At 55.4% G+C, this 18,407-nt stretch overlaps 1 protein-coding gene across 6 annotated transcripts in view; it reads right to left on the bottom strand.

Moving 5' to 3' along the window:
* ANKS1A (ankyrin repeat and sterile alpha motif domain containing 1A) overlaps window positions 1–18,407 on the bottom strand; it is a 188,685-nt gene that overhangs the window by 56,677 nt on the left and 113,601 nt on the right. For all 6 annotated transcript variants that reach the window (XM_066359608.1, XM_066359605.1, XM_066359607.1 and 3 more), the window contains one exon: window positions 10,475–11,061. In XM_066359608.1, the coding sequence (XP_066215705.1) occupies window positions 10,475–11,061 (587 nt within the window). The remainder of the gene's footprint in view (window positions 1–10,474; window positions 11,062–18,407) is intronic.

Here is an 18,407-nt window from a genome sequence, read left to right on the forward strand (position 1 = left end):
CCTACCCTTTAAGTGCGCCTGTCCTCCACCACACCCACAGACACAGGCACCCCCTGAGTATTTTGGACGGTTCTGCTCAAAATAACTAACTCTAACATGGAGAGGAACGGAAATATTTACAAAGACCACATCATTTCCACTGAGTTTACAAGGGTTTCCTGTTTGTTTACATCAGGACAGACAAGAACAGACCGTCAGACAGTGTCATCTGCAGGCCCCTAGAGCTTAGGTAGTTTTCCACCTGTCTAGACAGACAGACGGGCGCCCGAGTTATGGACAGGTAGCCCGTGGCGCAGAGGCAGGGTCAGGAGCGCTCAGGAGCAGGAGGCCCGGGAAGCTCGCCCAGGGCCTGCCCTGCCCTCAGTCGGCGGGCCAGTGTTCCTGCCCACACTGCGGCTTCAAGCAGGGCCATCTCCGGGGAAGAGAGCAGGACAAAGGGAAGGAAAGGAAGCCTCAGGGGGAGGGGGGGGCGGCCCCCCACAAACACACGGGGCTGAGCCAGCGGGTGTTCACCTCTTTGAGGGTGCTGGCACAATACCAGGGCCCAAGAAAGAGCTCTGTGTTGTTGCTGAGGGTCACAGGTTCCCAAGGAAACCCAAGTGAGGTCCAGATGAACTGCTTTCCTGGGCCTTATACAATAAGAACCCTGTCCCTTACGATCTGGCCGGGCAATTATTGGCCACTGACCACACAGCAGATCTCTAAACAAATTAAGGCTTCTCTGGGTCCCAGTCATTTCTAGGAGGAAAAAAACCATAGGAACTAAGTTGTCTTACGTGTATAAAACGAGGCCGGCTTGTTCTGCTGTATCGCCCAGGGCTCCACGTGAGCCAGGGACGAGGAGGGCGAGAGTGGCCAGCAGCAGGTCCCCTGGCCGGTGTACTGGGAAGAGAGACAGAAGAGAGGCGGCACACGTGGCACCCTGACCCCCCCCCAGACCGAGGCCTGTGAGCGCCACCCCGGACCGGGCAACCCCTGTCCCTGGGCACGGCTCACTGAGATCTATACCCTACTCCCAGCTGGACACCCCGGACCGGGCAACCCCTGTCCCTGGGCACGGCTCACTGAGATCTATACCCTACTCCCAGCTGGACACCCCGGACCGGGCAACCCCTGTCCCTGGGCACGGCTCACTGAGATCTATACCCTACTCCCAGCTGGACACCCCGGACCGGGCAACCCCTGTCCCTGGACACGGCTCACTGAGATCTATACCCTACTCCCAGCTGGACACCCAGATATAAGGTAATTCGCCACATGAAGCAACACAGAAACTACGCACACACACACATAAACACACATGTGCAAGTATGCACAAAAGACACAAGTATGCACACACAAGGACTTCCACACGCCAGGCTACTGTCTACCCCTGAGCCAACCAGCCAGAGCCTGTTAGTTCTTTTCCTGTTTCGTTCTCTGCTCATCCCCCGTGCTTAGAACAGTGCCTGGAACACAGCATGTACTGGACAAATGAACTGAATGAATGATTATAATAAAAACATGCATCAATTTGTTATTATTGCTCATTATGTGAAAACAGTTCTCCTTGCAAGATAAAAAACTACCATTCCTTAAATCAGTGTTTTCCACCAGAAACTTCATGCCGGTCTAGGAAAGTTAACCACGCTCATACTGTACGAAGATGATCTAGCCAATGATCTCAGTCAAATCTGCTTATGCTCTGGGGTGATTTCTGCCTTAGCAGCTCCCAAAAGAATTCTATTTTCACTGGCCCCCAAGTGTAAAAAGGTTGAACACCACTGTCCTAAATGACATACGATCACCCAGTCTACATATTACTGATGCCGTTACTATTAAAAAAATAGAAAAAGGAGAGATACAAAACCAGAACCAAAGTATGCAGAGAATGTTTCAGAAACTCTCTGTTATTCTCAGCCTCTGTATGCAGTGGAATACAGATAAAATTCCTCTCATATATCTGCCTACATTCACTGTCACCCAAGCTCTTGGTCTGGTGTTTACAAATCGCCATTAAACAAAATAAAGGAAGAAAAGGGAAATTCTCATCTTGCCAGCAACGTCACAAGTCCCACTAAATCCCTCCACGGCGCTTGCCGGTGTGTGTCGGTCCAGGCAAGGGGAACCCGTGGGCTTATGCCAGGGCAGTGTGGGTGGTGGCCTGGCGGCGAGCAGGCCACTCACACCACCCGAGCAGAAACATGTTCAAGAGAAACTGAAGAGAAGCCCTCCTGGTGCAGGAGGCTGAGGAAGGCTAGAGAGGGCTCTCCCCACGCCGCAGGAGCGTGAGCACGCAAAGGGAGACAAGTGAGAAGGGCAGGATAAGAAAGTAGAGAGAGAGGGAAAAGCACGGGTGAAAAGGGGGGAATGAGCACAGGGGGGAAAGGAGAAACAAAAAAAGAGGCGGGATGAGCAGCATGACAGAAGGGAGCAAAGAGGAAGCCAGGAGAAGCCGTGGCGAGAAGCAGGGAGGAGCACGTGGAGAAAAGCGTGGAGAGAAGCAGGAAGAAGTGCGTGGACAGAAGCGTGGAGAGAAGCAGGAAGAAGCACATGGAGAGAAACGGGGAGAGAAGCAGGGAGAAGCAGGAAGAAGTGCATGGAGAGAAGCAGGGAGAGAAGCGGAGAAGCGTGTGGAGAGAAGCAGGGAGAGAAGCACGTGGAGAGAAGCAGGGAGAAGCAGGAGAGAAGCAGGGAGAGAAGCAGGGAGAAGCACATGGAGAGAAGCAGGGAGAGAAGCAGGGAGAGAAGCAGGGAGAAGCACATGGAAAGAAGCAGGGAGAGAAGCAGGGAGAAAAGCAGGGAGAAGCACGTGGAGAGAAGCAGGGAGAGAAGCACATGGAGAGAGGCAGGGAGAGAAGCAGGGAGAAAAGCAGGGAGAGAAGCAGGGAGAAGCACATGGAAAGCAGGGAGAGAAGCAGGGAGAAGCACATGGAAAGAAGCAGGGAGAAAAGCAGGGAGAAGCACGTGGAGAGAAGCAGGGAGAGAAGCAGGGAGAAGCAGGGAGAAAAGCAGGGAGAAGCAGGGAGAAAAGCAGGGAGAAGCACATGGAGAGAAGCAGGGAGAGAAGCAGGGAGAAGCACATGGAAAGAAGCAGGGAGAGAAGCAGGGAGAAAAGCAGGGAGAAGCACGTGGAGAGAAGCAGGGAGAGAAGCACATGGAGAAAGGCAGGGAGAGAAGCAGGGAGAAAAGCAGGGAGAAGCACGTGGAGAGAAGCAGAGAGAGAAGCGTGTGGAGAGAAGCAGGGAGAAGCAGGGAGAGAAGCAGGGAGAGAAGGAAAGAAAAGACAGGAGCCAGGCTCCCAGGTTCCCATGATGAGATACGAAGAGGTGGAGGCAGTGAGGGCACCCCCACAGGCCAGGTCCAAGGTGCCCCCTTTTCCCAGCATGCTGTCCAGTTAGAGAGAGGCTCCATGGGGGGTGGGGGGTGGTAGGGGCTGAACCCAACAGCGTTTGCATCCCCAGTTCACTGCGAGCCAGACCGACTCCATCTTATTTATAAGATGACGTTTCTTCTGCTGGCTTCAGGGCCATGGAGACGCACACATACACACACACACACACATACACACACATATATATACATTATCCAGGCTAACAAAATACACTTGGATTTATCAGGCAGAAAGGCCAGGGTTGTTTATTCAGGACTTCCAAAAGAATAAAGGAAATTATTTTTAAAATATAGAAAAAAAAAATCTCAATCTTCACAGACCCCACTTAAAACCAAGGGAGAGTTAGAGGTTCTGGGACGAGCAGACAGATACTACTCCAAGCTCCCACCTGTCCCAGAGGTAGGAGTACCACTCTCTTGTTTAGAGGAAGACAGCTCAGCAAAAAGACGACACAGCAAGCTTGTTTACATAGTAAAGAACAACGGTTACTGCACAAGGTCTAGCCACTGCTGGTGGAAACTCGGATGCCCAGATCCTTTCATTTTAGTATCTACATCATTCTTCTTGCATGCCCAACCCTGAAGGGGTTAAAAGCAGCCCCAGCCTCTGTGGAGTTGAACCAATCAGCTCTTCTCTTGATGACATCATGCCTCCCACTGGGCAGCTTGCTGGAAGGGGTGTGGGGACCTGGCCTGGAAGGGGGGTCCCCTCTACCACTGCCACCTGGCTCCCATGGAGTGGTTCCGGAGCTGAGGATGCCCTCTGCTACCACTTCAGATAAACCTGGGGCACTCCCCAAATCCCTGGCCAGGAATTCCTCTCGGCTTGTACAAGACGCCCACGGAGCGTGTCCCCGCTCTTCATTCATTCCCACTTGTTTTAATATTTATGAAAGCCGATTACACGACAGAAGATTTATCACTTCAGCCTCTAGCCAAGTTCTAAACGACTCACACGTTTATGCTAAGTAGACAAGCAGCCGGTGTGGTTTCCTTTGTCAGAAGTTCCAGTCCCGTTCAGAGGCAGGTAGATGAGAGACCTATCACCCCACAGACAGTTTATACACTCACACCGCAATCTGACCAGGACATTATGTTTGTTCTTTTTACGAGGTATTTATTTCAGACATTAATTGCTGCCGCCGCCGCCGCTGTGTGTGTATCGTGCGTGTGTCGGACAACGCGGGGACAGAGGAGAAAACCCACCCAGGAGCCGGGACTCAGGAGCACAGGCTGTAACCCTGACCCCGCTGCCGGCTCGGTGGGAAAAAGAACAGGCTCCCCCCTATAAATGGGAGTGGGGAAGGCTTCCAGTTAAATGATGAATTTCTCCTGCTTCCCAGCACACTGAATACCTACACCTTCTGGTTCATCTGCAAATGAAGATTAATTCACAATTTCCATGCAGGAGCCATGTTTACTGCTCTGGCACTCAGCCAGCCAGAAAGGTCTCAGTGCTAAAAATATCTGGGCCGCTCAGGGTCCATGCAGGAAAGAGACGGCACATTCAAACTGGGGAACTAAACGAGCTGGATAAAGGGGTTCCTCACCTAGGTTTGGGGAGGGTACAGGGACAGCAGCAAGGGGTGGGGGCTTGTCCCAGCTGGAAGCACTGAGCTGGTTAGCAGAACCCAGCTATTGGAAGAGGGTCCCTCCCAGGAGCTGGTGGTCTTCAGCAGGGGGACACAGCCAAGCCACGATTTCCTTGGCCTGTTGACTGGCGCCGACCAGCACTGATTGGCTCCGGCACACAAGAAGGGGGGGTGGGGGGAGGGCAGGGAATTCAGGTGAGGGGCTGAGGGAAAACGCCCCGCATGGGGTCCAACAGCTAGAGACTAAACCACAGACCAACCTTAAGGCACAGCTGGAGGACTGACAGAATACCACACCTTTTAGAATGAGGATCTGAACCCAGACCTTATTCACACTGTCCTGGTAACACACCCCAACAGGCAGCAATTAGGTCAGAAATGCCAATAATAAGTCTATATATATATTCAGACCCCAAATTTGGATATATAAACAGTCCCCCGGGTTACAAACAAGATAAGTTCTGTTGGTTTGAATGTGTTTTAAGTATTTATATGCACAGAAAGGTAAAAATAAATACTATGTGAAGACAAACACCCATCTAGGTTGCGTTTGATAGATAAATGCACCTGTTCCAACTTACAAACAAATTCAACCTAAGAACCCACAGAACCTCTCGTTCGTAACCCGGGCTCCGCCTATACCACAAATGTTCACCCCGGTTAACTATGTGTAGAGAGAGGCAGACGATCTTCCCACTCCTTATCTGTACACGTTTAAAGCTTTATTTACGTACAGCTTCTCAGCGTCACTTCTATTAAGCCCAGGGATCATTAAGACAACCAAGAGTGCTTTGAGGAGAATGGAGAACAGAGCTTGGAGTTAGATCTCCTCTTATGCTGAGCACTTTTACAGCACAAACTATTACTTCCTTGTTACCAAAGAAAACGGAGAATGCTTGTGCCACTGACGGACACTATCTCAGAGGTCCACTCTGACCAGGCTAGCCTTCAGAAGGTGTCCCGTCAGGGTCATTAAGAAGGGCTGCGCCGACCATCTCTAAGGAGCAGTCTGTGTTTGGAGAAAGGGACTCGTGTCTATCAGCCGAGAACGTTCCCAGGCATAAAACATCGTCCCAAACAACCGGTCAGGCAGCCACAGCTGGCCATCATAGTAGTCCCCTGCTTCTCCACAGTCCTGCTTTTCTGTGGTGTCAGCTGTCCACGGTTAACTACACCAAAAATTATTAGATGGAAACATTCCAGAAAAAAAACATTCGTTAGTTTAAAACTGCGCACTGTTCTGAGGAGCGTGATGAAAACTTCACACTGCCCCGCCCCGTCCCTCCAAGCAGGTGAGCTGCCCCTCCCCCCAGCGACTCCACGCTGTGGCCCTCCCCGCCTGTCCTGTCCATCTCCTCACAGGGCAGCCCTCTCCGTTATCAGATTGACGTTCATGGGATTGCCGCCCCAGAGTTCAGATCACCCTATTTTACTTACTGGAGGCCCCAAAGCACAGAGCTGGTGATGCTGGCAACTGAGGCGTGCCCAAGGGAAGCCGTAACGTGCTTCCTTTAAGTGCGGTGTTTTGAGAAATAAAGATGTTACTTTTATTACAATGTATTTTTATAACTGTCCTATATATATATATTTTTTGTATTTTTCTAAAGTGAGAAGCAGGGAAGCAGACAGACTCCCGCATGCGCCCGACCGGGATCCACCCTGCATGCCCACCAGGGGGCGATGCTCTGCCCATCTGAGGCGTTGCTCCGTTGCAACCAGAGCCATTCTAGCGCCTGAGGCAGAGGCCACAGAGCCATCCTCAGGGCCCGGGCCATCTTTGCTCCAACGGAGCCTTGGCTGCGGGAGGGGAAGAGAGACACAGAGAGGAAGGAGAGGGGGAGGGGTGGAGAAGCAGGTGGGCGCTTCTCCTGTGTGCCCTGGCTGGGAATTGAACCTGGAACTTCCACGTGCCAGGCCGACGCTCTACAACTGAGCCAACGAGCCAGGGCCTATAGCTGCCCTATTTTTTATTATGAGTTATTGTTGCTAATCTTTTACTGTACCTAATTTTTAAAGTAAACTTTATGATAGGTATGCGTAGGTGGGTGTATATAGGGGTCGTTAGTATCCATGGCATCAGGCATCGACTGGGGCTCCTGGAACATGTCCCCCCTCTTGGGAAAGTGGGGGACTACTGCATGTAGAATACATTTGAAGACTAAACCTCAGAGAGGGCCGTACATTTCTCTGTAAGCTCTCTTCTCTCAGGGAGCTGGGCTGAAAGGCTCATTCATTCCTCAGGGAACACTGGGGGGCGCCTGGCCTGCCTCCAGAAGCCAGGCGGGCTCGTCCAGGTCTGGGGTGGGGCAGAGTCGCGCAGGAGGTCACTCCACCAGCACCGGACCCCCTCCAGCCCCGACACTGCAGGCCTCACTTCTCACTCTCCGAAGCTCCAGGCACAGTACTAACCCACTCTTCACGTGCTACTTTCTGCACACTTGGAACTCTGTGAGGCACCCGTCTGATTGCTGAAAACAACTCCGAACCACGGATCTCACCAGCAGGAGTCACAGCTCGGAGGCCTCCCAGGGCCTCCAGGCACCAGGGTGGAGGTGGCAGAGCTGGTGGCGCTGGGGCTCCAAGCTCACCAGCTGACTCCCGGCTGCACCCCGCGCGCCCTGCCCCACCTTCCAGGGGCGGCCTGGCCAGCTCACACACACAACTCCTCGGGTGCTGGGATCACAGCTGCCCGGGCCCCCCAGCCTTTCTCTGCCTCCCGGCCCGGACGAGACAGCAGCCTTCTCCTGGGATCTAGTCACGACAGTAAAACACCATCGAACACAAGACACACGAGCAGCCTGCAGGCTGGTCAGGGGCTCTTCTACAGCAGTCTCCCAAAGCCTGGGGTTAAGGCCAACCAGCAACGGAACACTTCTGAAGCTTCTCTTTAGATAGAGATAGCCACAAAAACCAAGTGCAATAGGATTCAAAAACAATGTTGAGGGTTATACATAAAGGGCCCTGTTAGGCTCTGGCCTGTTGGTTCAGAGCAGGGGTCGGGAACATATGGCTCACGAGCCAGATGTGGCTCTTTTGATGGCTGCATCTGGCTCGCAAATCTTTAATAAAAAAAATAATGTTAAAAATATAAAACATTCTCATGTATTACAATCCATTTCCTACCGCTCATGTTCATGGTTGCGGGTGGCTGGAGCCAATCACAGCTGTCCTCCGGACACACCAAATTTTTATTGGATAATGTGTAACATACACGGGTCATTGTATGGCTCTCATGGAATTACATTTTAAAATATGTGGCGTTCATGGCTCTCTAAGCCAAAAAGATTCCCGACCCCTGGTTCAGTGGATAGAGCGTTGGCCCAGTGTACGGATGTAACCATCTGCTTCTCTTCCCCTCCCTCTCCCCCCTCACTCCCTTTTCCCCTCCCACAGTCAGTGGCTCAGTTGGCTCAAGTATCAGCCCCCGGGTGCTGAGGATAACTCGGCTGATTCGAGCATCGGTCCCAGATGGTGTCTGCCAGGTAGATCCCGGTCAGGGTACATGTGATAGTCTGTCTCACTATCTAACCTCCTCTCACATAAACAAAAAGGGGAGGGGGCCTGTTAATGTTTCCTATGAAATCCAAGTTCAACTTTCTGAATTATGTCCAATAACACCTCAATTATCTTGAGTTCTTTCGACTTTAAAATGTAACAGTGCTTCTGGGCCAGACGACAGATGGGCCCAGGACACCCTGAACGGTCCCTGGGTTCACTCTGCAGACCTGCGATCTCTACCTGCAAAGGAAACATCAGCCTATGAACTTCCTCTCATTAAGATGCCAAGAGACAACTGACTTATTAGTCCAAACAGCCGACTTCAATGAAGCTGGAATGGGCCTCAGCGACTTCCCCTCAGGGAGCAGATCGTGGTGCTCCTGGCTGTGCAGCAATGCCGCCTGCCATGAGCAGAGCAGGAGCGTCCTGCAGAGAGCCACCTGGCCCTGGGACCTCTGGCGGGGGGGCACGCTCAGGAGATGGGGTCAGAGAGGAGAGCTGATTAACTCACTAGTGGGAAGGCTGTCTCAAGCCCACTCGGAGGACTCAGAGGCAGCACCTCGATATCAGATCAAATACTCGCATCTCGGACTCAAGTTCAAGGCCAGCTCAGATCTGGTCCCAACCTCACTCTCTATCCTTCTTTCTGGTTCCCCCCTACACAAACGCTGCAGCCACAGAGGTGCAAGGGCCCCTGTGTCCCTGAGCCACGCCTTGGCTCCCAGGGACCTTTCTCCACCTCCACCCCCCCAGCTTCACGCTGGCTTTAATCGCTGACTCTTTCACTCTGCATCACGCCCCACTTCTCTGTGATCTTCCTGGGGGCGCCCTTCCTCCCCCTCACACCTGTCAGCCCCCCATCCCCCGCCCCCAGGGACTTGTTTTCTCTTCACTGGTCCTGCCGGCTCAGAGCACACCACACTCCTCACAATCGCCTTCTCTGTCCCTGACTGTGAATGAGTCAACGTCCGTCTCGAGAACAGAGGCAGAGCACGTGGCGGCCTGGCGCCCACATGGGCTCGCCACACGCTGCTGCTGGGCACAGCGAGGGCCTCCTGGCGCGCAGGGCTCTGGCCCCACAGCCCCAACCCCCTCTTATCTGCAGATGAGTGCGGGAAGAATATCACCCCCACCCCTCACCCTCACCCCTGCACAGGAATCGGAACAGGATCAGCTTTGGTTTACACAACTTTGCAGCCGCACCCGGAACCAGGATGGGCAGGGCCCTCGGCCCCCAGGCTGTTTAAATGGACATGTCAGCTGTACCACCCCCCTCCTCCCGGAGAGCTAAATTCATCTCCTGAAACGTTCTCAGGAGACAGACGCACTTGCCCCGGCTAGAAGCCCGCAAGGGTAGCACTTGGACGTTCCCTGGGTGTTTACCAGTCTGAGGAACATTCTTCTGCCCAGTAAGACATGCCATGGGTCACCGAGAAGCATTCCGGGACATACTGCCAACTATTCTGTACGGGGTTATGAAGAAACCTGGGCCCCAGGGGGAACGCTCTCTCCTCTCTGATGTTCCCTGAGCCACCGTGCCCGGGGCCACAGCAACCTGGGAGTGCGGGCTGGCCGGGCTTCTGCCGGGGAGGCATCAGGAGGGAGCAGAGGCTGGGAGAGCCCCCCGGGGACCCCTTCCTCGGCCCTCCCAGCTAACTGGGTCTCCCCGCTCCCTCCTGAAGGCCTCCTTGGGCACCGTCAGGGTGAGCGGGGCTCTCTCAGTGGGGCTGACAGGATCCAAATGCTTCCAAACAGCATGTCATTTCTAAGAACTGCCTCCCCCTCGCCCTGCTGTGCCGGGGCCTCCGGCCTCCCACTGGACCCAAAGCACCAGGGAGGACCTGCTCTCCCGATCCCGACAGGAGAGCCCCGGCCCCGGCTGCCCGGGCCTCGCCTCCCTCCCGGCTGCCGGAGCCGCCCGGTCACGGTGCGAAGGAGACAGGGGCCGCTCTGGCCCACACGTGGTCCCGGGAGCTGCTCGCAGGGGAGCCTGTGACGTCACGCAGCCTTACCTCGTCCCACTCCGAGGCGAAGGAGGGCGACTTCTCCAGCCTCTTCTTCCCGAGGCTGCAGTTGGACAGGGACTCGCTCCGGCTCCCCATCGCCGCGTCCTCCGTGGGAGAGCAGGTCAGGAGGTCCGAGTCTGACTTGGACAGGCTGCGGCTGAGTTTGAGCTCAGCTCTGGGCTTGCCGGTGGGAGGGGCTCGGCTCCTGGCCCCGCCGCGGTCCCCCTCTTCCTCGGCCCCTCCGGGGTGTGGGGGCGCCGTGGGAGTCAAAGTTTCGGGGTGCGGCTGGCTGTTGGCGGGGGGCAGGCCCGCCAGGTGGCCTCCTCTCTTACTGGGGTCCAGGCCCCCGGGCGGGGAGCCTCCAGCGGCGTGTGCACCCGTCTCCTCCAGCTGCATGCCGGCCTCGTGGCAGGTGCCCTGCGCGGGCGGCCCTTCCGAGTGGCTCTGGCCGGTGGCGGGGAGCAGCTGGAAAGGGTCCTGCCCCACCTCACACACCGGGGAGGAGCCGTGGAGGAGACCCGAGAACTGTTCCGGGACCTGCCCGTCCCGCCCCTCCGCCGAGTCCTGGCTCCGGCCGCCGCTCCGCCTGTGGTCTTGAAGTGGACGGAGAGAGAGAGAGAGAGAGAGAGAGAGAGAGAGAGAAATAAAAAATTAAACGTGGCAAAGACCAACAAGGTCCCAGCGCAGGCAGCAAGCGCCCCGCAGAGCCAGAGCGGAGGAATTCAGGACCCAAGGGGGGAGAGGGGCAGGCTGGATGGGCCAGGGAGAGGGCAGAGGGGGAGCCGAGAGAGGAAGGAAGAAAACAGCTCCGTATTGTTCTTCATGTTCAATTTGTACCCAAAGTCGGAGCATTTATGAAATTCCAAACACTGGCCTGATTAAGGCTCCCTGGCAGCCTTCCCCGCTGTGAGAGGTCTGTTAGCGTTGAGGACCAGACCTTGCTATATAAGGCCAGAGTGCTAACGACACCCTGCACGGGGGACCCCGGCGAGGAGCCTGAGTGCGAGGGGGAAAGAGGGCGCCCTGCCCAGCAAGTGGGAGCAAGAGTGAGCAAGGGAGCCGACGCCCGGGACGTGGGACACAGGCCGTCCAGGCCAGGGCGTCACTGAGAGCCACCCCCCCCCTCCCCCCTCCAGCAGTGACGGAGGGGGTGTCACAATCCACAACCTGCAGCTTCTGGAATTCCCTCCCTGAAAGTGCAAAACAGCCCAGCAGAGAAGGGGCGCTTCCTTCCTCGGAGGGCGGCTCTCTGCTACCTCGCCCTTCCTTCCGTGGGGAGCACAGGCCCCCCCCGCCCCAAGAACGTGCACATCTCACTCCTCCCAAAGCCTCCCAGCTGCTCCTATTTGTTTAAGGTTAACCTCAGCTGATCCACTGAAAACAAAAATGGTCTCATCTGTCCGTGCCAAGAGACATTTGCACTTCTCCCCAGACCTCCCTGCTGTCCCGGAAACCTGACACTGACTAGCTCAGGAGGCTGCCCACCCGCCCCCGGGACACCAGATACCTCTGCCTTGAAGTAGCAGAAATAATTGACCCAATCAGAGTCCAAACGTCGGTCTCACACCGTGGGCCTCACACTGGGACACCTGAGGGGCTCGCCCTGCGGGACCTCGGACCCAGTAAGAGATCTTAACCGACATCAGCGGGGCAGAAAACGAGCCTGTGTCCAGTGCTGGCTCACACTCCAAACCCCACAGTCCCCTTGGTTTGCTCTGGGTGGACGCTCCGGGACGCACACCCAGTGATCCCCCGGCCGGCCCAGAGCTCCCAAGAACTGTTCACGAGATCAGAGGCTCTCAGAACTGAGAGGGTCGAGTTCAGTTACTTTCACAGATGAGAAACCGAAGGCTCTCAGGCCTTGACTCATTGGCCCGAGGTGGGGGCGGGGGGGTACCCAACCCCTGGCTCTCCGGCCCTGCCCTTCTCCGCGGGCTGTGCAGGCCCTAGGTGGGGGCGGGGGGGTTACCCAACCCCCAGGCTCTCCGGCCCTGCCCTTCTCCGCGGGCTGTGCAGCCCTGGACGGAGCTCCCCTCGCTGGGCTTCAGTATCTAAGGTAAGTAGGCTGGACTGCGGGACCTCTGAAATCCCTCTTAGCCATAGTGATGAGAAACCAGGTTTCCCTGCTACTGTGATGCAGACTTCTCCCCCTGGGGGTGCTGCACACACCCCCCACCAGCTTGCCGGCAGCCCCAGGACCCCTCCTCGAAGCTTGGTTCTGAAACCAGACAGGGCCGTCGGAGGAGGAGGGTGTGCTTTATAAACCTGGGGCACTGAATGCAGTCGCCACTGCTGCCCATGCACCATGCTGGCCCCACAACGCCGGTTCTCCCCACACCGCCTTGAAGGGAGGGTCCCACCCCTCCCACCCCCCCCCACCCCACCCACCAGCTCTCTTGTGAGGAGCCCGGCACCCCGAGGTCTGCGCAGGGGCGTGGTTCCATTGGCCCCACCCTCACAGGAAGAACAGTTCAGTGCCCACTGTCCGTTCGGCTCCGGCGAGCAAGCGTACAGAGGCAGCTGGTTAACTCCACTCTGGGCTCTGGTTACACGTCCACAGAAGCCCAGAAGCAGGGACTCTGGCATCTCCTACAGAGTACACTCGACTGCTTTGGACTTCCACACCCCAGCCCGCACACCCCGTACCCCAGAGGTCAGGCCCCGCGCCCTGAACCACCTCGGTCACTGCTCCGGGGAAAGGAGACGCTGTGCACAGAACAGTCCCACGTGCTCAGCTCGGGCCCCGGGGGACCCTGGCTGCAGAGCTTCGAACGCCACGCAGGACCGCTGGCGGCTGAGCGAAGCTGCCCGGTGCTGTGGTCGCAGAGAGGGTGACCCATGACCATCGTCCAGGGGTGGTGCAGGCCCACAGCACCTCCTAGAAGAGGCTGATAGGGAGAGCCAACCAAGCTGCAAAATCTGCCACCTCTAAGGCCATATATACGTGTGTGTGTGTGTGTGTGTGTGTATTTTTTAGCGCGTGTGAGAGGAAGAGAGATGAGAAGCATCAACTTGTAGCTACAGCACTTTAGTTGTTCACTGATTACTTCTCATGTGTCTTGACCAGGGGGCTCCAGCTGAGCCAGTGACCCCTTGTTCAAGCCAGTGACCTTTGGGCTTAAGCCGGCGACCTTGGGGTTTCAAACCTGTGTCCTCAGTCTCCCAGGTCAACGCTCTATGCACTGCGCCACCGCCAGGTCAGGCGAGGACTACATATATTTTAACGGCCAGCTTCCTACAGATCCTGGCCCAGGTGAAGCGCCTCTCGGACTGCACTTGAATACAGAAGGTAACAGGAGCACAGGCTTCCATTTCTTCGCCTCAGCTTCCAGCTTCTTATTTAATAGTTTGGGAGTGGCGGTGGAGGGCGGTGAGCCCAACAGCAAGAGAAAAACACCACAGTCCAGAACTGGGAGCCAGCGTGGCCGACGCTGCCTGGGTGGACCTCGGAACCCGGGCTGCAGGGAATGTCTTGCCCGCTGTGGGCGCCGACAATGGAGGCCCTGTCTGACAGCCACCATTCAAGCGTGCCATCAATGAAGAAAGAGAGCCCGATGCCAAGAGCTCAATGCCAGACTGCTGCGGGGAAGGAAGTGGGCAGAAAAACAGCAACGAGAACTTATGGAAGAAGGGAGCATGTGAAGAGGAAGAATGTCAGACTCCCAGTCCCCCCAGAGGAGCCACGGCCCACCAGCACTTTGTGGAAAATATGAACTCATGGAATGGGATTCTTACACGACTCACCCAGGCAAGTCCCTAGAAAAGATACCTGGATGTTTAAAAAACTTGATCTAAGAACCTCAAGATCTTATAAGGTGGTGTTCTCTTTCCCATAAAAAAAACTATAACCCAGCCTCACCAGGCGGAGGCGCAGTGGATAGAGCATGGAACTGGGATGCAGAGGACCCAGGTTTGAAACCCTGGGTCGAGGTCACCGGCTTGAGCATGGGCTCACCAGCTTGAGCGTGGGATCACAGACATGAGCCCAAGGTCGCTGGCTTGAGCCCAAGGTCGCTGGCTTGAGTAAGGGGTCACTCCACTCGCTCTGCTGGAGCCCTCCGGTCAAGGCACATATGAGAAAGCAATCAATAAATAATGAGGGTGCTGCAATGAAGAATTGATGCTTCTCATCTCTCTCCCTTCCTGTCTGTCCCTATCTGTCCCTCTCTCTGTCTCTCTGTCTCTCTCTCTCTCTCACACACACACACACACACACACACCAAAAAGAACCCGATAACCCAGCCTTAGCCAGAGCTCCTGAATAAGCAAATCAACAGGTAAGAAAAGATCTACTCAATGGTCCCTTCCTCCTGTCAAATTAGAATAACATCTGGTCTCTTAGGGACACAGTTTCAACAACATAATGTACTGGTCAAGAGCCACATTTCAACAAATTACTTAATTCTCTGTGCCCCTGGTATTCTTAGGTATAATTTGGAAATCTTACTAATACTTATTTAATAGGATTGTTGTGAGAATTAAATTATGCGTGTAAAAGACATTTAGAACATTCAGCTCTGAACAGATGTTAACAATTGTTATTATTCTCCACACAGGATACATCATAACATCTTTCGCTAACAGATGAGACCAATTACTTCTCCATTCCTCACAAGGATCATCGAAGACAATGTATCTGACAAGTACACACACTGCTGACTTCACTATCCTCACGATCCCTGACGATCCCAGACAGATGACAGGAGACAGAGCGAGAAGCCTGAAGAGAGAGGCTGAGACAGGCCCCAGAGCTGTCGCTCTGACCGCCCCGCCCTCCCCCCAATACACATGTGCAAGGCGTCTGCCTTCGGGGGCACCCAAGAGACAGAGATGAAGTCACCGTGTCTGCTCAGCGGACTTCCCAGCCGCTGGCAGGGACGAGCACGTACAGAAATGCGTAGAATTCAAGGCAGAACTTAATAGATGGTTTAAGAGAAGTATAAGCCAAAGGCACAGTGAGCGGGAAGGAAAGCGTGGTGACACTGGGCCCTGGAGGGGCAGGAAGGCCCGGGCAGGCACGTCAGACCAGGCGGAGGCACAGACCCGGTGCGGGGGTTGTGAACCCGCAGCGCCCTCCCTTCTGATCGGGGCCCACCGTGCTCTCCCGTCCCACTCCACCCGCAGCACCCCTCACCACCTGCCTCCCCAGGGAGACACGGGAGGGAGCAGGACCCACACACTGAGGCCCGCTGCTCCCCTGAACAGGACACCCCGGCCCGCTGACTTCCCGTCGACTTTCCCCTTCCTTCATCCTGGGTGCTCGCTGCCTTTATTGACCCGCTGAGCTCCGAAGCGGGGCCACGTCTGTATTTTAATCACTGTGATGGTCCCTGGGGACCTCAAGGGCTTTTGAATAATAACATTTTAACATTTACATGTTTCTATTTCCTGCCCCTTTAAATCAGGGCTGGAAAACGCAGCTCGTGGGAGGACTCACCGAGTCAAATCACGGCTCAAGACCCAGAGGAGGGAGCTGGGGTGCTCCCATCTCCCAGACTGCTCGGCTGCCTGCTCCGTCAGGACCGGTAGGACTGGGACCAGGACTGGGACCGGGACCGGGACCTCCGGCAGCCTCGTCAGGGGTGAGCCCTGTGGGCTCCCAAGCCCAGGGCTGCTTTCGCAGGCCCCCACGCCTTCCCAGGAAGGAAGGCGCCCACGAGGTGGCGCAGACACTGGGTGGACACTGTGATCCAAGACAACGGTGGCCGAGAGTCCACTCTGGTCCACGGCAACCAGAGAAACCGACAAGGGGCCCAGGCGGCAGTCCCAGCCCGGTGGGAGGAACGGCAGGGCTGCATTCTCCTGGGCCTGGGACTTAGCGTGGTTTGAATCTGTGATTAGACGACCTCGGTTTCCTTCCAGCTCTCCGCTTTTAAGAATGTGAATAGCAGCAGCAGGGCTCTGGGTGAAATGATTTAACCTCATGGCTAAAGAGGCTCTGGGTCCAGCCAGGCGAGGGCTTAAGGCCCTGCTCTCACACCTAACTTCCTCCCGGTGTGCCAAACAGGGATAAGAATATCCCCGCCCCAGGAGATCAGTCTGGAGACGGTCGGTGACCTAATCAGTGTAAATGAACTCAGCATGTGGCTGGCCCCTGGGAAGCGTTTGGCTGCTGTCGTTGTCACCATCACTTTTCATTGACAACCGTGTCCAGCGCCCTCCTCTCTCCCGACTCTGCGAAGGGGGCGGGTTTCCTCTGACCGGCCCGGGAACCAGGCAGGATTCAACTCAAGTGCCAGAGCTAGTCCGGCAGTCCTGTAAGCCCCTCCAACTCGCCTATTCGCCAGACCAGCTCTGCCTGGGTCAGCTGCAAGCAGCCACATTTGTGACTAATTTAACAGCACACTTGCTGTTTCCCTTGATCTTCTGCCAGTCCCACAGTGGGCATCCTCAACCATTTGCTCTCTCTTCTCCAGTTGCTGGAATGTTGAGCCCTGCTGAGCACTCAGGAACAACTGGCTGAGTCCTGCGCCAGCTCCGAGCTCAGCTGCTCCCGACAGCTACGGTGCACGAGGCACTTGTCATTCTGTGCCACACACTGCACCGAGTGGCTTCATTTTTAACGGTCACAGCCACCACAGGGTAAGAATCTGTATTCCTATTTCATGTAGAAAATGAGGCTTGACGAGGCGAAAGGACTTCCTCAAGGTCACCAGCCGATGAGTGGTACAGCGAGAAGCCAGGAGCCTGCCCGACGACCAGACCCAGCCAGCCACCCCTGTGTGCGTCTCTTACAAACTGTGGTGTCACCGTAAGACGACCTCCTCGTCCCTTCCACTCTTTTCAAACTGTCCTCTCTCCCACAGCCCCTACGTCTTACTCCTGGAGGACCATCACATGAGCTTCCCGATCAGACAAACCTCCTTAACCACCCGCAATACTGGGTGAACATGTGGGTGTGATTCTACCTCCTCCCCTCCCCCTCTCCTCAGGGAAGCGTCTCCCTGTCTGAGATTTACGAAGGGCCTCCTCATCGCCTGACCCTTTTGCTAGTCTTCCTCCTCCCGGCTCTGTTGACTGCTTGTCCCCAATATCCACTCTCCCCTTCCTGGGTTGGCTCACGACCGCCCAGGATAAAGACATCTGCCACCCTCGCTGGGGTAGCTGTAGCCTCGTGGCCCAGGTCTGGCCAACAGGGTATGAGTGACCGTGGTATGTGCAACTTTTGAGAAGCGTCCTCAGCGAAGTGCCCTCCTCTCCCCTCTCTTCCTTCCTGTGCTGGCAGCTTGCACTGGAAGAGTCATCTTGGACCATGACCTGGCAGAAGGAACTGGGTCCGGGACCGTCGTAAACCAGCCCTGGGCCCCTCACTCCTGGGCTTCTGTTATTTGGGGTTTCCTCCTATTCAGCCTTGGCTTCTGAGACACTGCGATGATCTGGTTACCCCCTTAAGTTTCTTCACCCTTTTGCCTCTTAATAGAAGACCTCTCCTTGACTTCTCCAATCCGTCTTTTTCCTCTGCAGCTGATTACCATCATGTCAACCATCACCTTGGTTGTAGAGCATAAGCCTGAAACGCGGGGGTTTCCAGTTCGATCCTCGGTTCAGGACACACACAGGAACAGATTCATGGCCCTGTCTCTCTCCCTCCCTGCCTGCCTCTCGTACTAAAATCAATAAAATTTTAAAAAATCAAAACGGACCCTAACATCTTCCCTCAAACATGTCCCTCTTTCAGTCCCCTATTTCTGTTAGTTGTACAGTATCATCCTGATTAAACAGGCTTAAAACCCCCTCCCCTCCCCTTCTTTTTTTTTTTTTTGCATTTTTCTGAAGCTGGAAACAGGGAGAGACAGTCAGAAAGACTCCCGCATGCGCCCGACCAGGATCCACCCGGCACGCCCACCAGGGGCAACGCTCTGCCCACCAGGGGGCGATGCTCTGCCCATCCTGGGCATCGCCATGTTGTGACCAGAGCCACTCTAGCGCCTGAGGCAGA

The sequence above is a fragment of the Saccopteryx leptura genome, chromosome 1 (assembly GCF_036850995.1).
Source record: "Saccopteryx leptura isolate mSacLep1 chromosome 1, mSacLep1_pri_phased_curated, whole genome shotgun sequence".
Classification (NCBI taxonomy): domain Eukaryota; kingdom Metazoa; phylum Chordata; class Mammalia; order Chiroptera; family Emballonuridae; genus Saccopteryx; species Saccopteryx leptura.